Here is a 25701-nt window from a genome sequence, read left to right as displayed (position 1 = left end):
TCCACAGAAACAAACATTTTATTTCCAGTGTTTCCAGGGGACATTTACAAACCATTTGCCGATATCTGTACACAGGCTAAATACAATGTTGAATCTGAGAAAACAGTTCTCATGCACAGTTTCGAGATGATGAAAAGTGAGCAAGGGACCAGTTTTTCCAGAGACCACTATCTACATGCCTATGTTACAAAGCTTATCAAATCTCAAATTTGAAAAAGCTACACATGAAATTATATACACATTTAAGTATCTTTACAGAAACTTTAAAAATTCAAGTCCCATACAAAGACTGTATTAAAAGTCTGACTTAAAAAAAATGTTCTTAAGATCCAACTGGAATGCCTATAGTGTGGAAGCTCTATTTGTTCAGTTAATAAAATCTGGAAAATTATCTTAATATTTTTGTTTTGTTTATAGATAAAACTTCACTTGTTCACAGTAGGTTTCTAGTCTTTTGAACTAAAAAGACAATATGGCACCCTATCTAAACCAAATTCTTTTTTTGAGATGAGGCACTTTCTTTAGCAACTGAAGTTCAAACAGTTAAGTTCCAATAAGTGTTTGTTTTGCTCGCCTTATAAGCTGATGTAAAATATATGCAGCAGTATCCAATTGTAGAGCATGTAAGATGTATGGAGGAATCGCCGATCATGCAGTATGAGTAGTTTATGGAATTTTGCATCGGAAGGTTCCAGCACATGATGCTCTTTTGTACTCAATTTGTAAATTCATTTTATACAAAAGTTTATCATTTTTCTGGCTGTCAGTGTGCACTGTAAAGAGCTTCCACAGCACCCAGCACAGAAACCAGCCTGTATTGTAGGCAGAGCAGCAGAGCATCAACCATTTCAAAATTCAAGTACAGATAGAAGTATGTACAGGAGATTCATATAAAAAAAAATCAGTATACTGTTTGACGAGCAATTTGCTGTACAATTTTCCGCAGCACTAGACACATAAATAATTGCAGACCTACAAGTACTGATAGAAGCGAGACTTGACTACTTGATTACTGGATATTTTATGGGGATGAGCATCAACTGCTGTACTAAAATTGCTTTTCCCCTTGCTTTGGTGGCTGTCACCATTCACTTGGCCTGTTGAAGATAGTGGGCTAGGTGATGCTGAAGGGGATGTCCGGCTGAGTTGGGGCAAACTACTAGAGTTGCCTGCATCTTCTCCAGATGATGCATGCAACTTTGAGTTTGTTCCTTTGTCTAAACTAATGTCCACAGTTCTCGGCTCCGAGGCTTTTTCTGTGTGCAAATCTGGGGTGCTAGTGCGTAAGCGCTCTCGTGCAAGCCACTCTGTAATTGAGAGGTCCTGGGATTGACATTTTGGCTTCAGGCGGTCCACTGCTGACAACTGAGATTCATTTCCCCCAATCTCTACATTATTTTGAGAATTTTGTTCTTGCTCCTGTGTTCTCCAAGCATTTAGAACACTGAGTTCTGAAAAATCCCTATTTCCTCCCATGGTATGTCTCCGCCTAATATTCTTTTTTCTACTGGTCTCTGGAGAGCTCGACCTTTGTATGCCAACTCCAAACATGTCATCTGCAGAAGTCTTTAGACGCAGTTTTAAACGTTCTGTAATTTTCAGTTTCCAAGCAGGCTCTATTCTATCAGGTTCACTTTTTATGAATGAAGCCAGACTGCTTGTGGATTTCCCTTTCTTCATCACATCAAACATCTTATACCCTCTATTTGACTCTTTCTGTTCTTTTGTATCCATTGCTACTTCACTATCGCCCTTCAATCGAAGAGACTTTTTCTTGGAAAGTGTATCACATTCAATAAGCTTACGTGAACTGAATGCTTTCCGTTCATCTAACCTTGGTGTTGAACTTCCTTCTGTTCCAGTCTTGTCACTTCCTTCGGAGTTTCTCCTGGTGCCCTTTGATGTATCCTGCCTCATTACACGTAGAACCTTTTCAGTTGCACAACTTGCAGCAAAAACAGAAAAGTCACTATCACTGTCTGTTTCTACATGGTGTCCTTCACTAACAAGTTCGCTTCTCTCATCATCAGCCTCATCGCCTCTGCTTTCTGTCACTGACTGGACTTCTGCATTCAGTATATGGGGGTCCATGCCTGTAAGGTATGTTATAGAAGAAGTTGTGGAATAGTCCGATGTGATGGAGCTTACAGCCGCAGTACCTGCATCTATGCTTTTGACTTCCAACATCTTTGACTTGCTTACATTAGCTTGCTGCTGAAAGACCAGAGGACGATTGCTGATTGTGGTATTCGAGTCAGTCATAGTTTTATCAATGTGGGGGTTCGCATTACTAGCAGAAACCTCAATAGTAGAAATGGGCGCTGTGCTTCCAATTAGTTGTGAGCGGAGGCAGCCAACATTAGGTGAGTCTGTGCATTTTTGGCAGTATGCTGGAAGGGTCTGCTCTGTGAGGCTTGTTTCTTCGAGAGAGGCTTGTTTTCTCATTCCATACTTTTCAATCAATGCCACAGATAAAGACTGACTCCTTTCATCTGTACTTTCCTTCTCTTGCTGCTCACTATACCAGTTATCTCGTTTTCCCTTCAGTTCAGATAAGACAACTTCATTTTCAGATTCTCCTTTACTTCCCAGCTGCTTAGTTGCACCAGTATGGGAATGGTTCAATACTTCTTTCCTGGAAAATACACTTTCCAACTCATCATCTGAACTGCTTTGTTGTAGTTTTATATCCTTTTTCTTTCTTTTACGGCTGGCTGCAGCAAAGATGGATGACACAAGCAGATCCCTGCTGTATTGATCCTTCCCGGATCCCCAAGAACCCTGTTAAATGGGAAAAAAAAAATTGAAATAAAATCAGTTGCACTACCAATTTTTTCTTTCAGACACAGGTGTTTCATACACGAAACACTGACACTTTATAAATATGTTTAAAATAACAGATTTTGTAAGTGATAATGCTCCTCAAAAGTAATTGTTCTGGGGAGAACATTAAAAACAGCGCTGGCTTAATAATAACCATGGTCATATTTTCAGAATGCAAATATCAAAGTCACACACCTAAAATACTGAATATGCAGGAGATCATGCAGCAAAATCCATGTTTGGTACCCACCCTTAAAAAGAGTTTAGTCATTCGCCTATGCTTTGGCCACTTTGCAGCAAGTGTTACTGAAATGTTAAAGGATAGGCAAGAATGCACTGCAAACTGGAACCAGTTCAGCTGTGCAATACTTTCTGGGTGCCTTATATTTCTTTTAATTTGAATACACCAGTGATAGAAACAGCAGCTGAAGAGACATTTTTTTTAGGGGGGGGGGGGGGGGGGGAGAAAGGAGTGTGGAGAGGATGAAAACAACTTTTTTTGGTGTCTCTTGTTTCACTGAAATGCTAACAGTATAAACAGGACAGATCTTATGAACCAGGAGATGGTGATGCAAATTATAGTTCCAGGGCTCAGCTTTAAATAGGATAATAAATAGGATACTGAAGGTACAATCTCACCATGTGATCCCCACCAGTCCAACATGCCGTTCTTACACTCTCAGAATACACCTGCTCAAATAAAGCTAGAGTGTTTGGCAGCAATAAACTGATTAAAACAATACCACTTTTACATATACATTTGAAGATAGTTTAAAATGGTGGAACTTTTAAGAACCCATGTGGTACCACAATTGAAATTTCAAACATTAGAATGTGAAACTATCAAGAACCTAGTCACAAACAGAGGATATTTAAAATTGTTTCAGAAGTGTGAGGACTTCATATTGAAAAAATGTTTTCCCAATTAACTTGGCATAACTTATGAAAGGAATGTGATAGGCCCTTCATAATTCCAAATCTGGTTCCAGGAGGTGTTCCTGCTGCTGTATCGTCCACCTAACTGCTTTACAGTGCTTGGTTATCCAAACTTCTACATTGCCTAAACTCATTCAAATCCTGCACATAAGCTAGAGGCTACCATGTAACCGCATGGTCTGGAGTCCCTCCTGGATCACCCTATTTGTACATGGTTCTAAACACTGCACAGCGATTCAAATTATAATGTAGTGAAATCTTTATATTCTTGCCAGTATGAGACCTACAACAATCCCAAGCATGCTATATGAAAATTATTAACACTGTATAGTAGTAGTGATGATTTGTAGGCAATTTCGTGCTACGAAGACGACCAGAATTTGTTCTGAGTTTTTTTAAAATAAACTACGGGTTGAGCATCCCGAATCCGGCAACCTCGGGACCGAGGCCGAGCCGGTTTTCGGGTTTTTCCCGGACTTCGGAACGTGTTTCAGATGTCCGGAAACGCCAGAGCCCAGGTTGCGATATTTCCAGACTTCAGACATCAGAAACACGTGCCGAGTCCAGAAATGCCTGGGCCCAGGTTGTGCTATTTCCGGTTTTTGGTAAGCCTCCCCCAGGGTGTCCGGATTCAGGAACATTTTACGGATTCCGGACCCCTGCCACCAATCGTCCCGGAGTCCGGATCTCCAGATTTGGGATGCTCAACCTGTACTTGATTATTTTCGGTGATTGCACAAGGGCAGTTAAGACCAAGTGAAGATTAGAGGACAAGGGATAATTGGAGCAGGGCACATGAATATAATTCAGTATCCTTTTCAAAATCATACGCTCGGCCCTTACTTTAATATAATACTTTGATTTTATATTATATTTATAGTTAAACAGAAAAACATACAGGGATTTTGGAAGCAGAGTTGCAGTAAAGCCTGAGAAGATAAGATGCGCAAAACTGAGGCACTACAGTGCTGCCACTGGCTGGAGGGTGTAATTGGAGAGTGATAAGTTTACATAGTTACTATTATAAGTAAGGACATAGGAATTTATAATGGGAAAACGTTGGTGCAAAAGTGTAACAAAAATGTGCTAAGAGGAGGCAAAGTTTTGTAGAAAATAAGTGTGTGCAGATACAAGATTTTTAAGAGATAAATTGAAAAGATACGAGTTCACAGGTCACAGCAAAGATTCTTGGACACTTTTTACTCCTTGTGACTAGAGAGAATATTTTTGTTATATGAATACTTAAATGTGCAAGGATTCTACACAATTAATAATTTGATCAGTGAAACTATTCATAACCACACTAATAGTTTTGTAAATATAGTTTAATGGCCTGGAATTTACAGTCAGCAATGAAGCGACGGCGATTGTTGCTGCCCACCAAGATCTCAATCTGTGGTGAAAACCTTAGCTTTCTCGACCTTAATTTGACTGTATTGTTGTCTATAGGGAATCTCCAGTGTACAGCAGCAGTGATGTCATCAAGCTGTCCAAGCAGCCAATCCCATTGAAGAATTCTCACAGACAGCATACCAGGAAATAAAAAGCACCAATTATCATTTCACTTTTAAATTTGTTTTTTTAAACTGAGAGCAAAATAAAAATTGGGACATACATATGGGGTTAAAGTAGAAGCTGAAATATCATAAACAAACAAATTAAAAAATATATTTTTTATTATTTTAAAAATCTAGTAATTTTTTTTTATCATAATGGAGAAATTTGACATTCCACAAATATAACATTTGTTTTTCAGGGCCAGAACGGTTGTTCAGCAGTCAACACACTGTTAAAACCCCAGTTACAACTATTCCAACAAGGCTTAACTTTTTATGGGGTGTTTAACATATTAGATCAGAAAAGCTGAAGTTTTCGTCAGTTCAACTGATTTCACCGATTGCCGGCTATGGGGAGTTCCACAGCGTAGCCTGTGATGGAGCAAGGAATGACTGACAGCAAAACTTTAGGATTTCCGTGTTTACCTGTGCATGCGCTAAATCCTGAAGTTACGGTCAGTTTCAGAGGGGTAACGACGGCAAATGTTGACAGTTTGGCTGTCATTACCACCGCAAAATCCGAGCCAATATCTTTTACCAAAAAGACTTGGGTACATTAAATTTTAAAAAACAATTTCAAATGCATTAGGTTTACAAAAGAAGTCGCCATCGATACTTTAAAAAAAACTGTAATCCAGTAAAGTTTTGCCTTAAAGAATTATGGAACGCTTATCGCCTGGAGTTTCCACTAGGCTGCGCTGTTTTTTTCTGCACAATTTGCTCAAAAGCAGCCAAACCAGTGCAAAAGATTGCGGAATTTCAAGCACAAATTGCGTCCAGCTCAAATTGAGTTTCTGTGATCTTTTGCGCTAGATTAAAATACACTGTGCTAGAATTTGGCCTCTCCCACAAAACTGAAGACAAGGGCACTAATGGGCATGTTTTAAAACCTTTTGAATATAATTTTTTGTTAATTTACATAGAAACTGACTACTGTCCACCAATTTAACTAGCAAAATGGTTTAGTATAGTTTTATAAAGAAATTTTCAGTCATTTAAAAATCATGTTACTCACAGGTGGCAGACTAGACAATCTGATTAAAAATGCTTTTCTTTTTGATAATCCCATTTTCAGCCGTATTAATCAAACAGCACCAAGTTACCACTCTTAAATATATCAAGAAATATTTTGAAAGCAACTTAAAAAAAAAAAATTACATTCTAAAATGCTGCTCAATTGCATTGGTTCATGGCAGCTTTTAAGTTTGGCAATATGCAAATGAGAAGAAAAAAAACTTCTCAAAACTAGTGCAATTGTGGGCGCAATTTGCGCGTGGATTGCCAACTGTGCCCAAAGCATAGTCTCAGGATAAGGGGTAGGCCATTTAAGACTGAGATGAGGAGGAATTTCTTCACTCAGAGGGTTGTGAATCTTTGGAATTCTCTGCCCCAGAGGTCTGTGAATGCTGAGTCTTTGAGTATATTCAAGGCTGAGATCGATAGATTTTTGGGCTCTAGGGGAATCAAGGGATATGGAGATCTGGCAGGAAAGTGGAGTTGAGGTCGATGATCAGCCGTGATCTTATTGAACGGCAGAGCAGGCTCGAGGGGCCGTATGGCCTACTCCTGCTCTTATTTCTTATATTCTTATGTAAACTCTACCCCCATATGTTTTACACCCAAAAAATGCTAACAGTGAGAATGTGTTCACATATTGTGCCATCCAGTGCCTACAGCAGATAATTGGTACATTACCACATAACAGAATGCACACTATACACTGAAGCCTTATTGCAATTTATGAGAAAGGTTTCATTAATGCAGTTTCTTCATATTTAATGATAGCCCAGTTGAAAAGAAACTGATCTAATTATTAGAATTTCAAACCGATGACTAAGTTGCAATTTAAAGATATCTTCTTCTTTATCTGCTGTTCCTTATGTCCCCCCCCCCACAAAAAGGCAAAAGCAGAGTTCCCTAAAATTATTTCTCTGTCCCTTAAGGGAAATAATATCTTGAAAGACAAATAATGCACTGACTAAAGCATTAGATGAATCTCAAAATATAATTTCTATTTCACAATTCAAAGCCCAAAGCTGGCCTAATTAAAAAAATCTTACCCGGAACGCTTTTAGTTTCTGTGCTGTGGATCCGTAGGCAATTTTTCATGGGTTGCGCACAATTAAATAGTAATTTCAATTCCAATGCTCCTCCAGGGTCAAGTACAGGGACAGATATGATCAAGACAATCAAGTCTATCCCTGTAAGCATTGTGCCCAGAGCAGAAACTCCAGGCTACCATCGGGAGTGCGCGCCCGGAATATGCTGGACACTGCGCTAGTTTTGCCGAGGTGAAGTTACGCCCAGGTTTCCGTGCAAGCTCAATCTGAAGTCGAATCTCCCATGAATCAGCCCAAGGAGGAGCATAATTGAACACACTCACTCAATTATTGACTGGAACATGGCCAAAGGGGCCTCAAGATTATTGAATTCAACTAATTTAAACTGAAAATGTGTTCCAAGTAATTGCTGCAACTGAACAAACAGGTCAATCAGTGGTTTCAATTGACTGCTGGTAACAGGTCTTATGTACCTAGGGCAGATCAACTGACTAAATTCAGTTTAAATTTGTTCAAATTCAAAGTAATTGTAGCATCAGTATGAGAAACAGTGAGGCTTCAATTGACTGCTGGTCACTAGAGCTGGAGGTAATTAATGATGGATTAATGTGACCACGGGCGCCCGTGGGTCCGAAATTCTGGATGCAACGTGATGAACACCTCCAAGTGGGCACAATCAGCGGAAACTCGATTTGACCTTTGAACCAGCGTAAAAGAGCGCAGAAACTCGAGTGCAAGCGGTTATGGGCGTAACTCGCGTACGTTTTAAATTCCGCAATCTTTTCCGCTATTACAGTCGATTACGTCGCTATCTGGGAAGAAAACATGCAGAAGCTCCAGGCCAGTATTAGGTAAAATGGTTGCAGGGAGAGAGGGAAGGAGGAAGGGAGGCAGGCATAACTCCCCAAGCTTGACGCAAGGACAAGGAGTCCAATCACGAAGTAATTCAAAAAAGCATATTGGCAGCAGTACATCCTCTGTACTCGGAATTCTAATGCCAGCAGATCAATTTCATTCAACAAGTTTATAAATGTCAGTGGTGGCACACCAGTCTAATCAAAAAACCGAACGGAATGTTGACCTTTATCTCAAGAGGGTTCGAATACTAAAGTGAGGAAGTGATGCTTCAGTTGTATAGGGCCTTGATCAGACTCCATCTGGAGTACTGCCTTCAGTTTTGGGCACTGACCTCAAAGATATATTGACCTTGGAGGGAGCAGATTCACCAGATACCAACAACAACTTGCATTTATATAGTGTCTTAAATGTAGTAAAAACATCCCAAGGCACTTCACAGGAGCGTGATCAGACAAAATTCTGACACCGAGCCACATAAAGAGATATTAGGACAAGTGACCAAAAGCTTGGGCAAAAAGGTACGTTTTAAGGAGCGACGTAAAGGAGGAGAAGAGGTAGAGATGCAGAGAGGTTCAGCGAGGGTAGCGGAAGGCATGGCCACCAATGATGGAGCAATGAATTGGAAGAGTGCAGAGATCTCGGAGGGTTGTAGGGTGGGAGGAGGTTACAGAGATAGGGAGGGGTGAGGCCATGGAGGGCTTTGAACACAAGGATGAGAATTTTAAAATTGAGACGTTGTTGGACCAGGAGCCATTGTAGGTAGGGCAAGCAGAGTGGTGGGTGAACGGGACTTGGTGCGAGTTAGGACACAGGCAGCAAGTTTTGGATGAGCTCAAGTTTAGAGGGTGGAAGGACAGCCAGGAGACCATTAGAATAGTCGAGTCTGGAAGTAACAAAGGCATGGATGAGGGATTCCACAGCAAATGAACTGAGGCATGGACGGAGATGGGCGATAGTGGTAATGGAGAGGATATGGGGTCAGAAGCTCAGCTCAGTTTCCAGTTCAGCCGCAGGCAGTGACCAGGGTGGGAAATGGAGTTTGTGATGGGGACCAAAGACAATGGCTTTGGTCTTCCCAATAATTAATTGGAGGAGATTTTTGCTTATCCAATACTGGATATCGGACAAGCAGCGTGACAAATCAGAGGCATTGGAGGGGTCGAGAGGGGTGGCGGTGAGGTAGAGTTGTGTGGCATTAGCATACATGTGGAATCTGACGACTTGTTTTCAGATGATGTCGCCAAGAGTAGCATGTAGATAAGAAATAGGAGGGAGACAATGATAGATTCTTGAGGGACACCAGAGGTAATGGTGCGAGAGCGGGAAGAGAAGCCATTGTTGGAAATTCTCTGACTACGATTGGATAGACAGGAATGGAACCATGCAAGGGCAGTCCCACCGTGCTGGACAACGGAGGAGAAGCGTTGGGAGAGGATGGTGTATTAAAGGCTGCAAACAGGTTGAGAAGGGATAGTTCACCATGGTCACATAAGATGTCATTTGTGATTTGATGAGGGCCATTTCAGTGCTGTGGCAGGGGCAGAAACCCGATTGGAGGGGTTCAAACATGGAGTTGTGGGAATGGTGGACATGGATTTGGGAGGCAACACCTTCAAGGACTTGAGAGGAAAGGGAGGTTGGTGATGGGGTGGTAGTTTGCAAGGACAGAGGGATCAAGCAGAGGTGTGATGAGGGCAGATTTCAAAGACCTTAACTGCAGAGAGGGAACCATTAACAATATCAGCTAACATGAAAGGGGAAAAAAACTGCATTTATATAGCACCTTTCACGACCTCAGGACGTCCCAAAGCACTTTACAGCCAATTAAGTACTTTTGAAGTGTAGTTACTGTTGTAATGTAGGAAACGTGGCAGCCAAATTGCGCACAGCAAGCTCCCACAAACAGCAATGTGATAATGACCAGATAATCTGTTTTTATGTTATGTTGATTGAGGGATAAATATTGGCTACTGGGAGTACCGGGAGAACTCCCCTGCCCTTCTTTGAATAGTGCATCTTTTACGTCCATCTGATAGCTGACGGTGCCTCGCTTTAACGTTCACCCAAAAGATGGCACCTCTGACAGTGCAGCACTCCCTCAGTACTACATGCCTAGATTTTTGTGCTCTAGTCTCTGGAGTGAGACTTGAACCCACAACCTTTTGACTCAGAGGCGAAAGTGCTGACACAGGAAGTTGGCTGGTCAGCAGTTGGGTGGGAATAGAGTCGAGGGGGCAGGAGGTGGGCCCCATGGACAGGATGAGCTCGGAGCGGGCATGAGGGGAGGAGAGAAATAGGGAAAGATACCAGAGTTTAAAGGGTTAAATTATGAGGACAGGTTGCATAAGCCTTGGTTTGTAGTCCCTTAAGGTTTGATGGTTATGGGGTGATCCAATGAAGGTAAAAATAATAAAAGCATTCAATAAGGTAGATACAGAAAAAGTATTCCCTCTGGTGGGGGCATAATCTTAAAAATTAGCGCTAAGCCATTTAGGAGTGAAATCAGAAAGCACTTTTTCACGCAAAAGATTGTGGAAATCTGCAACTCGTTCCAGCAAACAGTGTGGATGCGGATTCAATTGAAATTTTCAAGACAGAGATCGACAGATCTTTGTTGGGTAAGGATATCGAGGAATATGGAACAAAGGCAGTTTAATTGAGTTGAGATCCAGATCAACCATGATCTAATTGAATGGCAGAACAGACTCGAGCAGCTAAATGGCCTACTTGCGAACAATCAGTTCTTAATCTAGGCCATCGCCAGGCATGAAGGAAAATCAGAGGGAATCCTGCTTGGACAGTCTGACACTCCCTAATGCCTGGTTACTGGGGCAGTGGATTGAACTCAAGGAGCAGGCATTGGGCCAAGCAGGCAAGGGGGATAAAAGCAAAGAATAGGGAAACTTACCCAAATACCAATAGTTCTTAAAAAAAATTTTAAAAAATTATTCAAATTATATATTGAATTCAGTGTCAAAAGCATTATCTGTTCGCAAAATTTATGGTATCTTCAAAATTTATGGGGCAAGGATGTAAAATCTAATGAGCACATTTGCACGAAAAAAATGCATTACTGTGATATTGCTAAATGCTGAACTGGCTTACGTATATTAATATAAGAACGAACTTGCATTTACATACACCACCTTTCATGACCTCAGTACATCCCAAAACATTTTACAGCCAATGAAGTGTAGTCATTGTTGTAATATAGGGAAACAAGAGCAGATTTGTGCACAGCAAGGTCCCACAAACAACAATGAGATAAATGACCTGATAATCTGTACTAGTGATGATAGTTAGAGATAAAAATTGGCCAGGACACTCAAGAATCCTGCTGCTTTTCATCAAATGGTGCCATGGGATCTTTTATGTAATGCAAAGATATTTTGAATAAACTATGGCCCGGAAATTCGGGTCGGGGTCTTCCTGCGGGTGTAAGCCCCCGACCTGCAATTACCTTGCGCGCCGGCAGTTGAGCTGTAGGGCCCTGTGGAATTCCGATCCGGGGCCTGGTCCGGCTGCCGGCGCGCAGTGCTTGCGTCCCAGGGGCGCAGTTAGTTTGATGCGTCCCCTGGGATCACGTGGGCCATGGGCAGCCAATCGGAGCAGGGAATGCTCCATTTATAAGTCTTGACAGGAAGTGCTGTCAAGACTTATAAATACTACGGCCCCAAAAAACCAATTAATGCTACATAATAGGCATGAAATAACTTTCTACAGTATTTTATTGATGAAGATAAGCTATAAAACTTGATTACAACTTCAATAATTATTTAGGAGGGCTACCTCAGTTGCAAAATAAAAATTTGTAGCCACCCATTCCTATTGCACACTTTAATGCTTTTATAACTGCCAATTAGCAAATGAGTTTTCATGTCTTTTGTTTTATTAGCAGTTCTCACCTTAGATTTTGCTGAGTCACTAGTGGCTGAATCTATAAAGAGACAAGAATGATAACATTACATTTAATTTTACACATAACTTAAAACACAAACATTCACTGTAATCATGAAGCAAAATTATAATTCATAGGAAATTGTATGACTGCAATAGAAAAAGGGCACAGAGTGGAGAGTTATAGCTCACTGAGATGAAAAGCAGCACAGACAGCCACCACCATGAAAATATGCTGTGAAATTGTGGGTAAAACCAGCTCAATGAGAGGGATGGCAAAGGGACCCTGTTCTCTTTAAAAAAAAAAAGAACACACACAAACACTAATTAAACATTAGTACATATTAAAACAATTTATTCTTGTATCCATTTGCAGAACTCATTCTTTCATTTTATTTAAAAATTTGTGCTCATTACATGCATTATTAATACTAAGGCACCCCTACTTCTAAATACACCAGCAGTTTCTGAGTTACATCTACACAAATGTATACATCAGTCTAAGGGGTCTACAACTATTAGATGCCACTTTAAAAGACGCTTTACAATTGTTACTTACTGCATAAGAAAGTAAGGCAAACGATTGTAGAGCGAAACAAGAATGCACAGACCTCAAACACAGAAACAGTAATCTAGCTTTTATTTTAGTTATAATGAAAATAGTCCAGATATATTCAATTGAGTTATATTTCTATAATCCATATAGGAGCATCTGACTTACAAATTTGACAAGAAGGGCACGATGAAATGTAGAATGAAAGCTGCAAAAAGAGATTTACTATGGGGCAACAGCTGCGGCTATAAAATTATGAGAGGGGGCAGAAAGGGGCTAGCAAAATTCCAATTATTTTTTTTAATATATTTTAATATTTTAAAACTATTAGTATATTAAAACTATTCCTGCAATTCACTTTGCAAGTCTGTGAGCCAGACCAAGAGCTGAGCCCCCAGCCACACCCCTTTTGAAACATGGTTTATGCTACATGACTATAAAAACTAATAGACCATACCATGCTATTTCTCCTCAGGGTCTGCTTCAGAAATGATAAGAAACAGCAGAAAGACTTTAAGAAAGTAGTATTGGTCTTTTTAAAATAATCATAACAGCAAATTTACATCACAGACGATAATTTTCCATTTACAAGAAACGGGGGTTTCTGCAGACTAGGCAGCTACAATGAGGGCAACAATCCTCCTTCTTCCTACAGTTCCAGCTGTCCATCAGTGACATCACAGAATCCATCAGTGACATCACAGTGTGATAGACTCCTCCAACTTCGCCTGTTTCAAGATCAGTATGTGTAAATGCTGGAAAAAACCCTTTAACACTCAGACAGGAGCTATGTGACAAAGTTGACAAGTTTGGGAAAAGAACATGCTGGGTTAGTTCGACAGTGGGTAGGATGACAAGCTCACATTAATGGACAGAAACTTCCTCCAAACCAGGCCTAGGTTAATGATATTGAGAGTAAGGTCAGAAGATAAAAAGAAATGGCACAGCATAAACACAAAATTACCAGACTAAAGTATAAATTATTGTGCAATTTTAATAACAATTTATAGAATACGGTCACAAAACTTGCACACTGAGATATAATATATTTATATATATATAAATAAATTCGCTAAAATTCTTCTGGTAATAAAAACTACGCTGGATCACATTACTTGAATCAAACCTTTTAAGTGCATTTAGTTAGGAGTTAGATAACGTGCTTTAAAGAATCAGTGTCGCTTTTCTTATTCACTTGCTCAAACTACGTTGCACATCTCAGAATGAAATTAATGCAACATGATTTTAAAATGCCTCAGATTTGTAGGTTTCTTTTTCAATTGTTTTTAAACCCAGTGAAAATACTGTTACTCCAAAATAAAAGAGTGTCATTTGATTCAGTTAAGTTGCAACAGGCTAGAGAAAGGAAGTAAAATAACTCAGTGCAGGTTTGACTAGGTAACTTAAATCCCACCCAAGTACATGACAAAAAAGTGATACTGTCCAACTAACACATTCACACAGAGTCCCACAGACAAGATCAGACAAAAGTACAGTAACAAGCATTCAACCACCAACTAGATAAGTCTAAAGTTTACACTCAGATTTTAAATTAAAAGCTCATTTTTCAGATACCATTGCAATAATTACCAATAAAGTATGTCACCATATACATAAATAATGAAAATTGAGATTCCTGAAAACATTATAACTTAAAAATGTGCATAGCACAATATATATATATAAAAATCACAATGTTACAGTACTATATAAAACCATTTGCCTTTTAAAAACAAACTGTAATCACAGATAACCAAGAAACAATATACCTCAACACTTTTAAGTACAGAATTTGAGGTTATCGTTGTTTCACAAATTGCAGCAATTTTTACCCCTCTACAAGTATTTGCAGTTTTGAATGGGCAAATACAAGCATTTCAATCTTGAACTGTCTACTTCCGTAGGAAGCTGGTCAGTAACAATGACACTGTCTGTTACCGGACTCTGCAGTGTCTTGTTCAGGCAGTTACCTGAAACATCTCCCGGAGTAGTTCCTGTTCTCCCAATGTTGGTTAGCAAATGATCTATGTTTGGCACTGGCTGTGTATCAACTGTGCTTTCTTCCTGGACTGGTGTCTACATTCACAAGAGTAAGAAGATCAGAAAGTTGTTTTTTCTTTTACTGGAAAAAAAACACACCAGTAACCCAAGTCCAAATGAACACTAAACTTCTACATTCTCCAGTATGGCAAGATTGTCATTTACTAGCACATCTTCATCAATGAACCAGGGTCTGAAAAAAGGTAAAACAACAACAGAAAATGCTGGAAACACTCAGCAGGCCAGGCAGCATCCGTGGAAAGAGAAACAGAGTTAACGTTTCAGGTCTGGGACCCTTCTGAAAAAAGGTAGGTTGCTTGTCTTTAAGTGCAATAGCTATTCTTTGAGTGAATGCTTACTCCACTACGAATAAGTAATATAACTGGCAGCTGGGTGGGGTCGTACTTTCTCTCTGGGGCATTTATCATCCAAGACCCATGTGACTTTTCCCCACTGTGTCCTAGAAGACAACTTCTTGTCAAAAACACTGAATGTGATGTATGAAAAGAGTTTAAATCTTAGTATTGAATTTTGCAAGGCCCAATTCCCTTTTGACAAAACAGGACTCTTCCCTAGTAATGCTAAAATGAAACCTATAGGATGTTAGCAAAATGTATGATTTCAAATAACCAGGAACACATGGCCAATTAGTGGCATAACACCTTTTTGTCTAGTTTTGAACATGGTGCAAAAAAAAGTCTTAGAAAATATAAAACTGTAATTTATATTATATACTTTTAACTCTATTTTAAGGATTACAGCATTTACTTGTAAAAAAAAAGTAAAATACACATTTTAAATCAAATTTCTTACAAGTTGATTATTCAGCCAGTAGATGGCAATGGGGGGGGGGGGGGGGCCTTTGAGATACACTGTACATGCTTGGTCACCAGTTTGCAAACTCATTCCCTAGGATCAATGATATTAGTAGAGGTTTTCTAATCCAAATTTGGATATCAAATAAAACCAAAATCTGAGGAAATTGGGTATTCAAGACAGTTGCTCATTCTGCCAGGCATAGAAGGTTTTATGTTAAATCTATCCATTCCTTGGACATAAAGATGCACAAATGCACCTCAAATTCTCAAAGGATTACAGAGAAGTCCCCATCGGTTTCCAAAAAGTTCAGTACTGTCAACTTTGAAAAAAACTGGCACTAAACTCGTCAAAATTACACCTCCTCCAGCTCAGATGTGCACTGTATTAAGTTTTATATTTATTAATTCTTCCTCCTTTTGAGTGTAGGAGATCAGAAGCTTGGTAATCCAAATGTCAGCTTTGAAGGACTGGTTCTAACACTAGAAGCAATCATGCCTGTTCAGCATACAATTTACAAGATCTAATAATCTGTAAGATTCTTGACAGTTTGCAAGCTGACAATGATGTACCTGAATACTCAGCTTTGCTTACACCAGTAGCCTCTAGGAAGTCAGACAACAGCTATTAACTCCCTTAAGAGGAAAGGTGTAATGTGCTATTTAGTTACCTCGCAAGTGGCTCATCAATGTTTCCCCAGTTTTCTCTTGGGTGGGGAAGAATGTCAGACATACCATGACATTTGTGACTATTTACAGGCACCAAGGTGTTGGGCTGAATACCATGCACCAACACAGTTGTTTTAAGATAGTGGCTAACAGAGTATTATTATTTGCCCTTTTTTCCCAGGTAATGGTGTCAATGTTGATAATTTGATGGGGTTTGTTTTCAAAGCATGTTTGCCCCTCTCTCTAAACCCAATGTTAGATATGGAGCCACAAGTAGCACCAGGAAAACATTCCCTAAAAAGGTGCTACTGATTTTGTCTCTATGTTAAGAACTGAGACACTTGGACAAAAAAAGTTTTATTTTTTTAAATCTGCTTTAGCCTCTGGATTTTGAATTGTCTATTTTACTTCAATAACATTCATGAATCACAGGAGTCTGTTCATAAGTCATTTTCTGAAATAAAATTGGTAAAATTAACAGGGTCCAGTAGGAGATCCCCTCCTTCCTCTTCCTCCAAATTTGGGAGAGGTTTTCTATACCTAATTCAGAATTTAAATGCAGAATCAGTCACAAAAAAATTAGAGAGCTCTCCAAAACTTGCAAGGCAAGAATCAGATTCTTCCAAAATAATGACAGTCTGTTAAAAAAGCTTACTTTTCTCTCACAGTGAAGCACCACACATTTATAATTAATACTGATGGCAGGAGAAAGACCAAAGCATGGCTTTAAAAGATGCAGCAAGGGAAGATCATTTGGATTTCAGCCGAGAACACGTAGAGTAGAACAAACAGATTTTAGCATCCTCTTAAATCACATCATTTATTTATTCACATAAAAAAATTAGTTTTACTAGGCATCTATAATTTTCATATAATGCATCTGTCAAGAGTTAATAAAACTTTCCTCATCCCTTTGCTTTATACAAAATCAGTGTTCTAAAGTATGAATTTGCACTTGACACTTACGGTGCAGGTCTCCGAATAGCGAGAGCCATTGTATTAATATCTTTCTGTAATAAAGCACCCTTCCAAACTTTGAAAACTAAGAACAGCAACAGATAAATGCTGCACAGTTGCTTCTTTACATTTTCTAGCACAACTTCACTTTTTAAGTGCCATTACCTTTACAAACAGCAGCATTGCACCATTGTATTTCCATCAAATCTTTTACTTTTAGACTTCATTTATTTAAAGTGACTAATTTGCACAATATCAAACCAGCAAATTTCAACAGCAATAGATTTTAACCTTTTAAATGCAGGCAGTGAGGGTGCACTGTATTGATTAAAATTCAGTTTTAATAGCTTTCTTTCATAAGAATTTGTTATAACATACGAGTGTGCCAAGTTAAAAACTATGACAAAATGTAATCCTATGTAAAATAAACTTAAGTATATAAAAAACCTATTAACCCAAAAATAAATCACCTGGAAAAGGGTTACTAAAACCATCAACATTATTATAGGAAGGATACCGAGTGAGATTGACATCAGTTCCAGTTTGGTCTGTTGCACATCTCTAAGTATGCCTTGAAATTATTACTACTTACGGTTGCATTTTCATCACCTTCTTCAGTGAAAAACCAGTCATACTGAAAAACGTAAACAAATTGATTTTTGTTATAGCTTAGTTGCTGATTCAAACAATCTCTAGCAAATGGCTAATTGTAATATGCAGCAAAACAAAAGAAACATACATGTTGTATGAGTGTTTCCACTATTTTGTATTGATCTGGCATGTGAGTAACCATGTGCATCATGTTGTCTTCCGATGTTCTGACGAGGGTTGGACCAAATACAATTGCCAGATTTCTGGGCTCCATCTGAGGGCACAACAGTTTTACATCTTTTAAAATAACAAGCTATTTGAAAGCATTACACTGCAATATATCACACCAACTACATACCATTATTAATGATGGACAGCATTGTTAACTATGACAACACATATTTCTCAAATTTAATTTCATTAGAAACAATGAATTACAATGACATATCTGGCTATAATATTTTGTGATATTAGCAAAGCTGAGTGCTCCATAACTAATAAGCAAATTAATATCTTAGACATCATTCTAGATTTCAAAAATGAATTCTAAATAACAGCAGGGAGTTAAAGCTGACCATCACTGCTGCAGGTCAAAATCTTAAACTAAGGAGGCAAATTGAGAAACCCATTCTATTCCTAATTTTCATTTAACTTTTTAAAAATGCACACATACACAGATTCAAAGTATTGATGGAATTTGAAAAGAGATACCTTATTTTTTTCAGAGTTTTCTGCTACTGTCTTCAGATGTGCCGAGAGAAATTTCAATGTTTCATAGTGATGATCTGGCAAATCTCGGATCTGAAACAGTTTTGGCATCAAAACAATTTTAGTATATAGACAACAGATTGAATATCAAACATATGTAAATTTATACCAGTCACGGATGAGGATTACCAATTTTTTTAAGGTCCTGAGTCTATCCACTGAATCCTCTTTTCTGTTGGCATCTATGAAATCAGCATATTTGTCTATAACACACAAATAAATTGTTTTAGGATGTCAATTAGCAATACAGTGAAGTCGGTAATGTAATGTTGAAGACAATACTTCCCTAAATAGGCATTCTTTGGAGAATGCTACAATTTTGAAATCAGCAGGCTATAATATCATGGGTATAGTCAATAGGAACTGGTCAATGTTACCCAAACACATTCAATGTAGACCTGTTGTAAGTTAGTGGACCAGATTTGAACAAACTTCCATAGTTGAAATAACACCAACAGCACCACCCAAGTTTCTTCAGCAAGCAATAAATTCAAATCAGTTATTCAAACCGTCAGGTCAACAAACTACAGGAAACTCTCGATTTACCGGCACCTAAATAACCGGAAATCTCTTAACCGGCAAAATTCAGGAGTGGGTTCAGGTAAGTTTTACTTCATATTAGTGACCGTTCCTGGATCTGTGGCTGTGTAAACAGGGTTTCTGCACTTGTTGCTAAGCAACAGGGACGCTTGGTCTGTGGCTGGGGTTCCTGCACCTGTTGCTAAGCAACAGGGAAGCCTGGATTTGTTGCTGTGTATGGAGCTCTCGTACCTTTTACTATACCTCTCTGTAATCCGGACTTTGATAAACTGGCACCACGCCGGTCCCGTATAAAAAAAGAGTTTCCTGTAATTGGATTCTGAAAGCTGAAAATGATCCTTCAGTAAAAGTTGCATTGTCTGCTTCAGAGTGAGAGTCTTACCCAAAACCTAACTGCATACTTCATAAAAAGGAATGATCATACTGGAATTTTCTGTAGCTGAACGACAAAAAAAATACATTTCCCTAACTAACTTCTAATACAAAGTCTACAATACAAGAACCATTGTTTTTACTTATGAAAAGAAAAACGACTATTCTACTAGAACTAGATAGTGGTCTATTAATTTTTAAATGTAGTTAAACCTACATTAATACACAATGGAACAGAAAACATATACACAATGAACATACGAAAAGATGGACAGGAAAAGACTGATTGATTCATCAGTCATGCTGCAACTAAGCATCATGACTCCTAGTTTACCCTCTCACTTGTAGTCATGTAATCTTTAGAAGAGGTTAACATTTTTTTTTTAAACCCTAGGTCAATTCAGGGGGAAATTATCTGGGACATTCCTCTCCGGCCCCTGAAAGTAATCAAAATAAGTTTCAGGAGATCAGTGACCGTAACGTCTAACCTACCTTCTGTACACAGTGATATTGGCCACAGCAAGGAACTCAACCAGCTCCTTTTTGACCTGTTGAAGTGAATCTGCACTCACTACATGAGCTGGTAACTTGTTCCAAATGTCAACAACCCTTTGCATAAAGAAAAATCTCCCGATATCCAACCTAATCCTATGCTTGAAAAGATTATATATGTAACCCCTCACTTTCCCCAACCTATCTGTTTCAAATCGTCTGTCCACTTAGATACATTCTGGTGCCTTCATCATTTTAAACACAAAATAAATCTCTCCAAGCCTAATGTGATAACTTTGGGCTTTTAAATTATGGGTCATTCTAGTGGTCCTCATTTGAATCTTTTCAAGGGCCTCAGCATGTGAGGGGACCATCACAGTTTTCAAGATGAGGTCTAACTAAAGTCAAGGACATTAAGATGAAATCTAATTATACTGCTGCCCAGGTGTTCCCCACATGGAGGTCAGATAGTGCATTCAGGTCACTGTTAAAAGCTAGATTAAGTAATCGACTATCCCTAGTCTTCTCACTAACATGATGTTTTAGGAAACAGTCAGTCATTCATAGTATCAACAAATCTTTCAGCTGATCTGCCCTCTGCACTAGATGAAGTGTCCTCCATCTGCAAAGGTAGAAAAGGATTTGTGGCCAATTACTGACCAATCACAGAACTATCCACTCAAACCAAAAAGGCTGAATGTCCCTAAAGTAAGAAATTAAGAGCTGCGTGGGAGGGAAGTCCATGACAGAATAATAACTCATGGGCTGTGGGTGGAGCAGGCTTGTGGGGTCAAGTGGCTCTTTCTCACTTTGGATTTTCTTATTCCCTATGTTATGTGCTTAATCTAATCATCTAGGATACATCACAAGAGCATTTGACTATATAATTCTAAAATATCATTGATGAGGATTCTGCCAGACTGTAAGCACTTTAGGATGTTTTACTACATTAAAGGCATGATAGAAATGCAAGTTGTTATTATGTGCAATTTATGATTTCCTACTTTCTAAAGTACATTGATGAATTGTGGAGAGTTTGTAGACGAGTGACCAGGCTGATTCTGGGACGGCACAGAAGGAGGCCATTTGGGCTATTGTGATTATGCCGGCCGGAAAAGAGCTATCCAGCCTAATCCCATTTTCCAGCTAAAAGAGAAATGATCAGTCAGTTTGTTTTCATTAGCGAACAGAATGACAGAAGACAATCCAGGTTTGCAAAATTCTGTCAAGAATGGATAAAGTAGCTGCAAGCAGATTACCTAGCTTGAACAGGGTACAGAAACTGATAGAAAAAATACAAAGTTAACAAGCTTCAAATAAAAATTAGAAGATATTCTCTTCCCCCCCCAACCCAAAATTAAAAGATATTCTCTTGCCCCTAACCCAGCTCCTCTGTGAACAGGTTATCTTAAAGAATTTTCCAGCTTAGTGAAAAGATACTCGGCATAAACTGGTTCACACTGATGCAACTCATCAATGTCCTGCACTTTTGCACACTTTAATGAAACTTAAAAAAAAAACCATCACAGGCCATATATCCCTTCTGTAGGCCACCGAAACAGGTTACAATGATTACATTTTCTAAAACAAGCTCTGCCAATGTCCTTTAGTTCTAAAATGGAAAATCCTATTTTTGCATCAGCACCATACAAGAATGATTCAAAATGGAATACAACAATCAGAGACATACTTACCATTTGTGAAGAGGGGCTCCGGAAGTTTTCTGAAGAAGGATTTCAGTAAGCTACTGATAACATTCAGATCTCGCCATTTCTGTGTTTTGAAACATTTTAGAGGGAAACAATTTTATTTCCATTAATTTTTAAGCACATTTATGCAAATATTTATAAAGGCACTCAAACAGAAAGTTTTAGAAACTTGCATCATCCAAAAGATCAATATCAGTCACTCCTTTGTTGAGTTCCTCTTGTAAGCTCGAGATAGCAGCGTTATTTCCTGGGACTCTGTAGATTCCAGTGTACTCGAGTCCTTTTTCTTCAACCAAATTGCAGCAAACCTCAACTATCAGTGGTACATACTAGAAAACACAACATGAAATAAGTTTTGAAATATATCTGTTGCTTTTTGTAAAACTACATTTGAGTAGTACAATTAACAATTTAGTTAAGAGAGGCTTTAAAGCCATTTCAGTGCCACACAATAATTGCACTGTCGTTCCCTTCCACCATTCCCCATATGTTAAAGCCTCAGCTTAGGCAGATGGTATTTTCTTATTTTGTTCACAGGATATGGTGACGCTGTCAAGGGCACATTTATTCCTCATGCCTAGCTACTCCAAGAAGGTGGTAGGAGTCCAAAGATGTGCGGGTTAGGTTGATTGGCTATGATAAATTGACCCTTAGTGTTAGGGGGATTAAATACGTGGGGTTACGGGGATCGGGTGGGATATGTGTCGGTGCAGGCTCGATGGGCCGAAATGGCCTCTATCTGCACTGTGGGGTTTCTGTGATTCTGTGAGACCTTCTTATTGAACCACTGCAATGCGTGGTAGGGATTTCAATCATCTAATCTAATAAGCACGTCAGGATCAGAGATATTTTTGAAGGTCTTGTTTATTATGCTAGTTAAAAATCACTGACGGTGATGTGCTCACTTGAGGGAACATGATCATCCCTCTCACTCCAACAAAATGAATTTACACTTTTCTTCTAAAGCTTCTGGAAGTCAGTTTGCAGCAAAGATGATAAATGGTATGAAAAGAGCATCCAATCTCGATTGGTAATTTATTTAAGAAAAAATCAGGATGAAGGATCAAGACTGAAGATGTTTGATACAGGACACCAGTGAGGTTCATAAGAGTAAAAGAGAAAGCAAAGTAAATCAGGAAGTAGCAAGTAGTTGACCTCAGGTTTGAGTTTTAAAAGCCTGATCATCATAAGAAAGAGTAGGGGAGGTAAGATGTTTCCAAGTTTTGAAAAAGTGAGTTAGAGTGGAAGACTGCAGAATTAGTCCCGAGGGCATAGAAGGAAGATGAACACAGCAGATATTACATATTTGTAATGTAGAAGCAAGGAGAAAGGAAAGCTCAGAGCAAAGCAGTACTAATAAAATAGAGAAAGACAGGAAAGGTAGAGAGAGCAAGACACTGAACACTAATGGTGAAGGGATCATGTATCAGATGACAAGTCCAGGAGTGTAAGTATTAGAAGCTCCACAAATAGGAAAGCACTATTCAAATTTTGGCCAGATTTGGACTTTACAGAAATTTAAGAGCTGTTGGGTATAAAAGAGATTAGCATGATAGAGACCATCATACTGCTTAGTAAAGTCATAAAAGACAGACTTGCATTTATATAGCACCTTTCACAACTACCAGACATCCCAGAGCGCTTTACAGCTAATGAAGTACTTTTTTGAAGTGTAGTCACTGTTGTAATGTAGGAAACGCGGCAGCCAATTTGTGCACAGCAAGCTCCCATAAACAGCAATGTGGTAATGACCACATAATCTGCTTTAGTGATGTTGATTAAAGGATAAATATTGGCCAGGACACCTGGGATAACTCCCCTGCTCTTCTTCGAAATAGTGTAATGGGATCTTTTATGTCCACCTGAGAGAGCAGACGGGGCCTCAGTTGAACATCCCATCCGAAAGAGGTAGCTGCTGATTTCACTTATGTAACAAATAAAGAAACGGTGACGTTCTGAATGATTTCTTTGTCCCAAAAGCAATGGAAGAGATTAAGATGTGGGAATTGAATCACTGCATTGTTCAAGTACTGGAGGTTGTGGGGGGGGGGGGGGGGGGGGGAGGTTATAATCTGAAGGAAGTTGATGAATGGAATTATTATAGAGGGAATATGGTTGGATGATGAGTAGAGGATGTATTAATATAACGAACAAAGTGAAGAATCTGAGTTAATGGAAAAGGAGTCAGAGGATGGAGCATTAATCATAATACAGAGTAATGAGAGAGGAAACTAGTTAGTCATGAACACTACTTTGGTATGCTGGGAGGGGCATATCATGGCATGCAATGTCGAGGCTTTGGAGATTGCCAAGGCAATGGCAAATGAAGTGCTCAAGAGCCAAAGTTTGTAAGATGTATAATATGGACAGCAAGATCCCTAGTGGAATAAAAATGCCTAAAACCACATTGGTATTCTTGCATTAGTCCGGAACCATTAAGATAACGGATAACTTGAGTTCCACAATTTTATATGCCAGTGATGGGAGAAAAGGAGAGGAAAATGTCCAAAAATAGGGGAAGCAAATAAAGCATTTAAAAGTACATAAACTCACAATAGAGGTGATAGTGAAATGTCAATTATCAGAACAGTTCAGGATAAACCCCATTTGGATAAGGGGAAAATCCAATGACTAATTCTAATAATTCTAACATTATGCTGCTTTTATTGGAATTCAGCATGGAAACTGATGAAAAGTACAATTAATAATGTAGGGCACACTGGCATTTGCAACCTGTTCTGCTAAGTGATAAACATGTAGAGAGAGAAAATTGTTAGTGAGCCTGTTTTCAGGAGGGCTTATTAAGAAAATGTTCTCTCTTTGTAGGAAGACCTGGTTTCTTCAGCGATTAAATCATAAATAAAATAAAAATACCAACTGCATCTTCACAACATTCTTCATTGGACTCATTATACCTTATTGTGAAGAGCTGGTGGACAATCATCTAGCCTGACACCAAACGTTACACCAGGACCTGGTTTCTTTTCAAAGGTTTTTCTCATTAGGCTAGGAATGCCTCTTCGCCATGTTCCCTTGTCTTTTGGTGGGCTTGTGTCATCTGAATGGCAAAACAACCTCCCATTGTTATGATTACACAGCAAAAGGAATCTTTGCTAAAAATTGCATCATTAACAGGAAAGACCCAGCATAATAGGTAAAGTGATTCACAATTAATGTTGGATTTCAGAATAATCTATGTTCAGATCCTCATTCAAATACTTAACTTTTGTAATAATACTACTGTAGTATACGTTCTTAGTGCAAATAAAAATGTTTGCAATCAATATCGTTTCAAGTGAACATTTAAATGGCATGTAGTCATTTCTTACTTTGTGAATTACCAGGTTTGTTACATCTCGTTATTTTATGAAAATTCACTTTCAAATTTTTCAGTAAAACTTCCTAAATATTGTAAAATCTCATGTGCATCACATCCTCACATAGGTTTTATGGCTTGCAAAACTGCACCTAAAACAATCTTGCCAGTAATGCACCAGATTTTAACTATTGGAACTTTACATCAAGTCTCCAGCACAGAAACTGGCCATTCGGCTCAACTGGTCTATGCCAGCATTTATGCTCCACACAAGCCTCCTCCCACTGCTCTTCATCTAACTCCATCAGCATATTCTTCGATTCCTTTCTCCCTCATGTACTTTTCTAGCATCCCCTTAAATGCATAATTTGTCAGATTGCTTGTCCAACATCCAGTACCAGATAAGCAGAAATTTCCTCCAACTGAATATTGGGAACACCAAAGCCATTGGCCGGAATTTTCTCCAGGGAGGCAGGTTGGGGGCCTCCGAGGCGGGCGGGAAACCAGGGAGGCCGTTAAAGTCGGCAGGGCCTGATTTGCATGTGAGGCCTTGGATTCCCGCCCGCAGCCAGCCAGATTGAGAGGCTGACTGGCTGCAGGCGGGTCGCAGGAGGAGTTCAGCATCGGGGATGGGGGAGTCGGCATTCAGCATTGGCGATGTGGGGGGGGGGGGGGGGGGGGGGAGAAAAAGAGAGCAGCATCGGGGATCGATGTTCGTTGGGGGGTGGGGGGGGGGGGGGAGGAGGATC

The 25701-nt window shown here is 39.1% G+C and overlaps 1 protein-coding gene across 4 annotated transcripts in view; it reads right to left on the bottom strand.

Moving 5' to 3' along the window:
• arhgap21a (Rho GTPase activating protein 21a) overlaps window positions 1-25701 on the bottom strand; it is a 276620-nt gene continuing 250919 nt past the window's right edge. For all 4 annotated transcript variants that reach the window (XM_085987749.1, XM_085987750.1, XM_085987751.1 and 1 more), the window contains 10 exons: window positions 24552-24694; window positions 21810-21965; window positions 21622-21700; window positions 18653-18726; window positions 18467-18556; window positions 17904-18029; window positions 17757-17798; window positions 14654-14759; window positions 12139-12170; window positions 1-2781 (listed from right to left, as the gene is read on the bottom strand). In XM_085987749.1, the coding sequence (XP_085843875.1) occupies window positions 973-2781; window positions 12139-12170; window positions 14654-14759; window positions 17757-17798; window positions 17904-18029; window positions 18467-18556; window positions 18653-18726; window positions 21622-21700; window positions 21810-21965; window positions 24552-24694 (2657 nt within the window). In that variant the 3' untranslated portion in view covers window positions 1-972. The remainder of the gene's footprint in view (window positions 2782-12138; window positions 12171-14653; window positions 14760-17756; window positions 17799-17903; window positions 18030-18466; window positions 18557-18652; window positions 18727-21621; window positions 21701-21809; window positions 21966-24551; window positions 24695-25701) is intronic.

The sequence above is a fragment of the Somniosus microcephalus genome, chromosome 5 (assembly GCF_052327205.1).
Source record: "Somniosus microcephalus isolate GS21.2 chromosome 5, FLI_Smic_1.0, whole genome shotgun sequence".
In the NCBI taxonomy this organism is placed as follows: Eukaryota; Metazoa; Chordata; class Chondrichthyes; order Squaliformes; family Somniosidae; genus Somniosus; species Somniosus microcephalus.
Note: the sequence above shows the minus strand (reverse complement) of the source record. Positions and strands in the feature narration are given on the sequence as shown.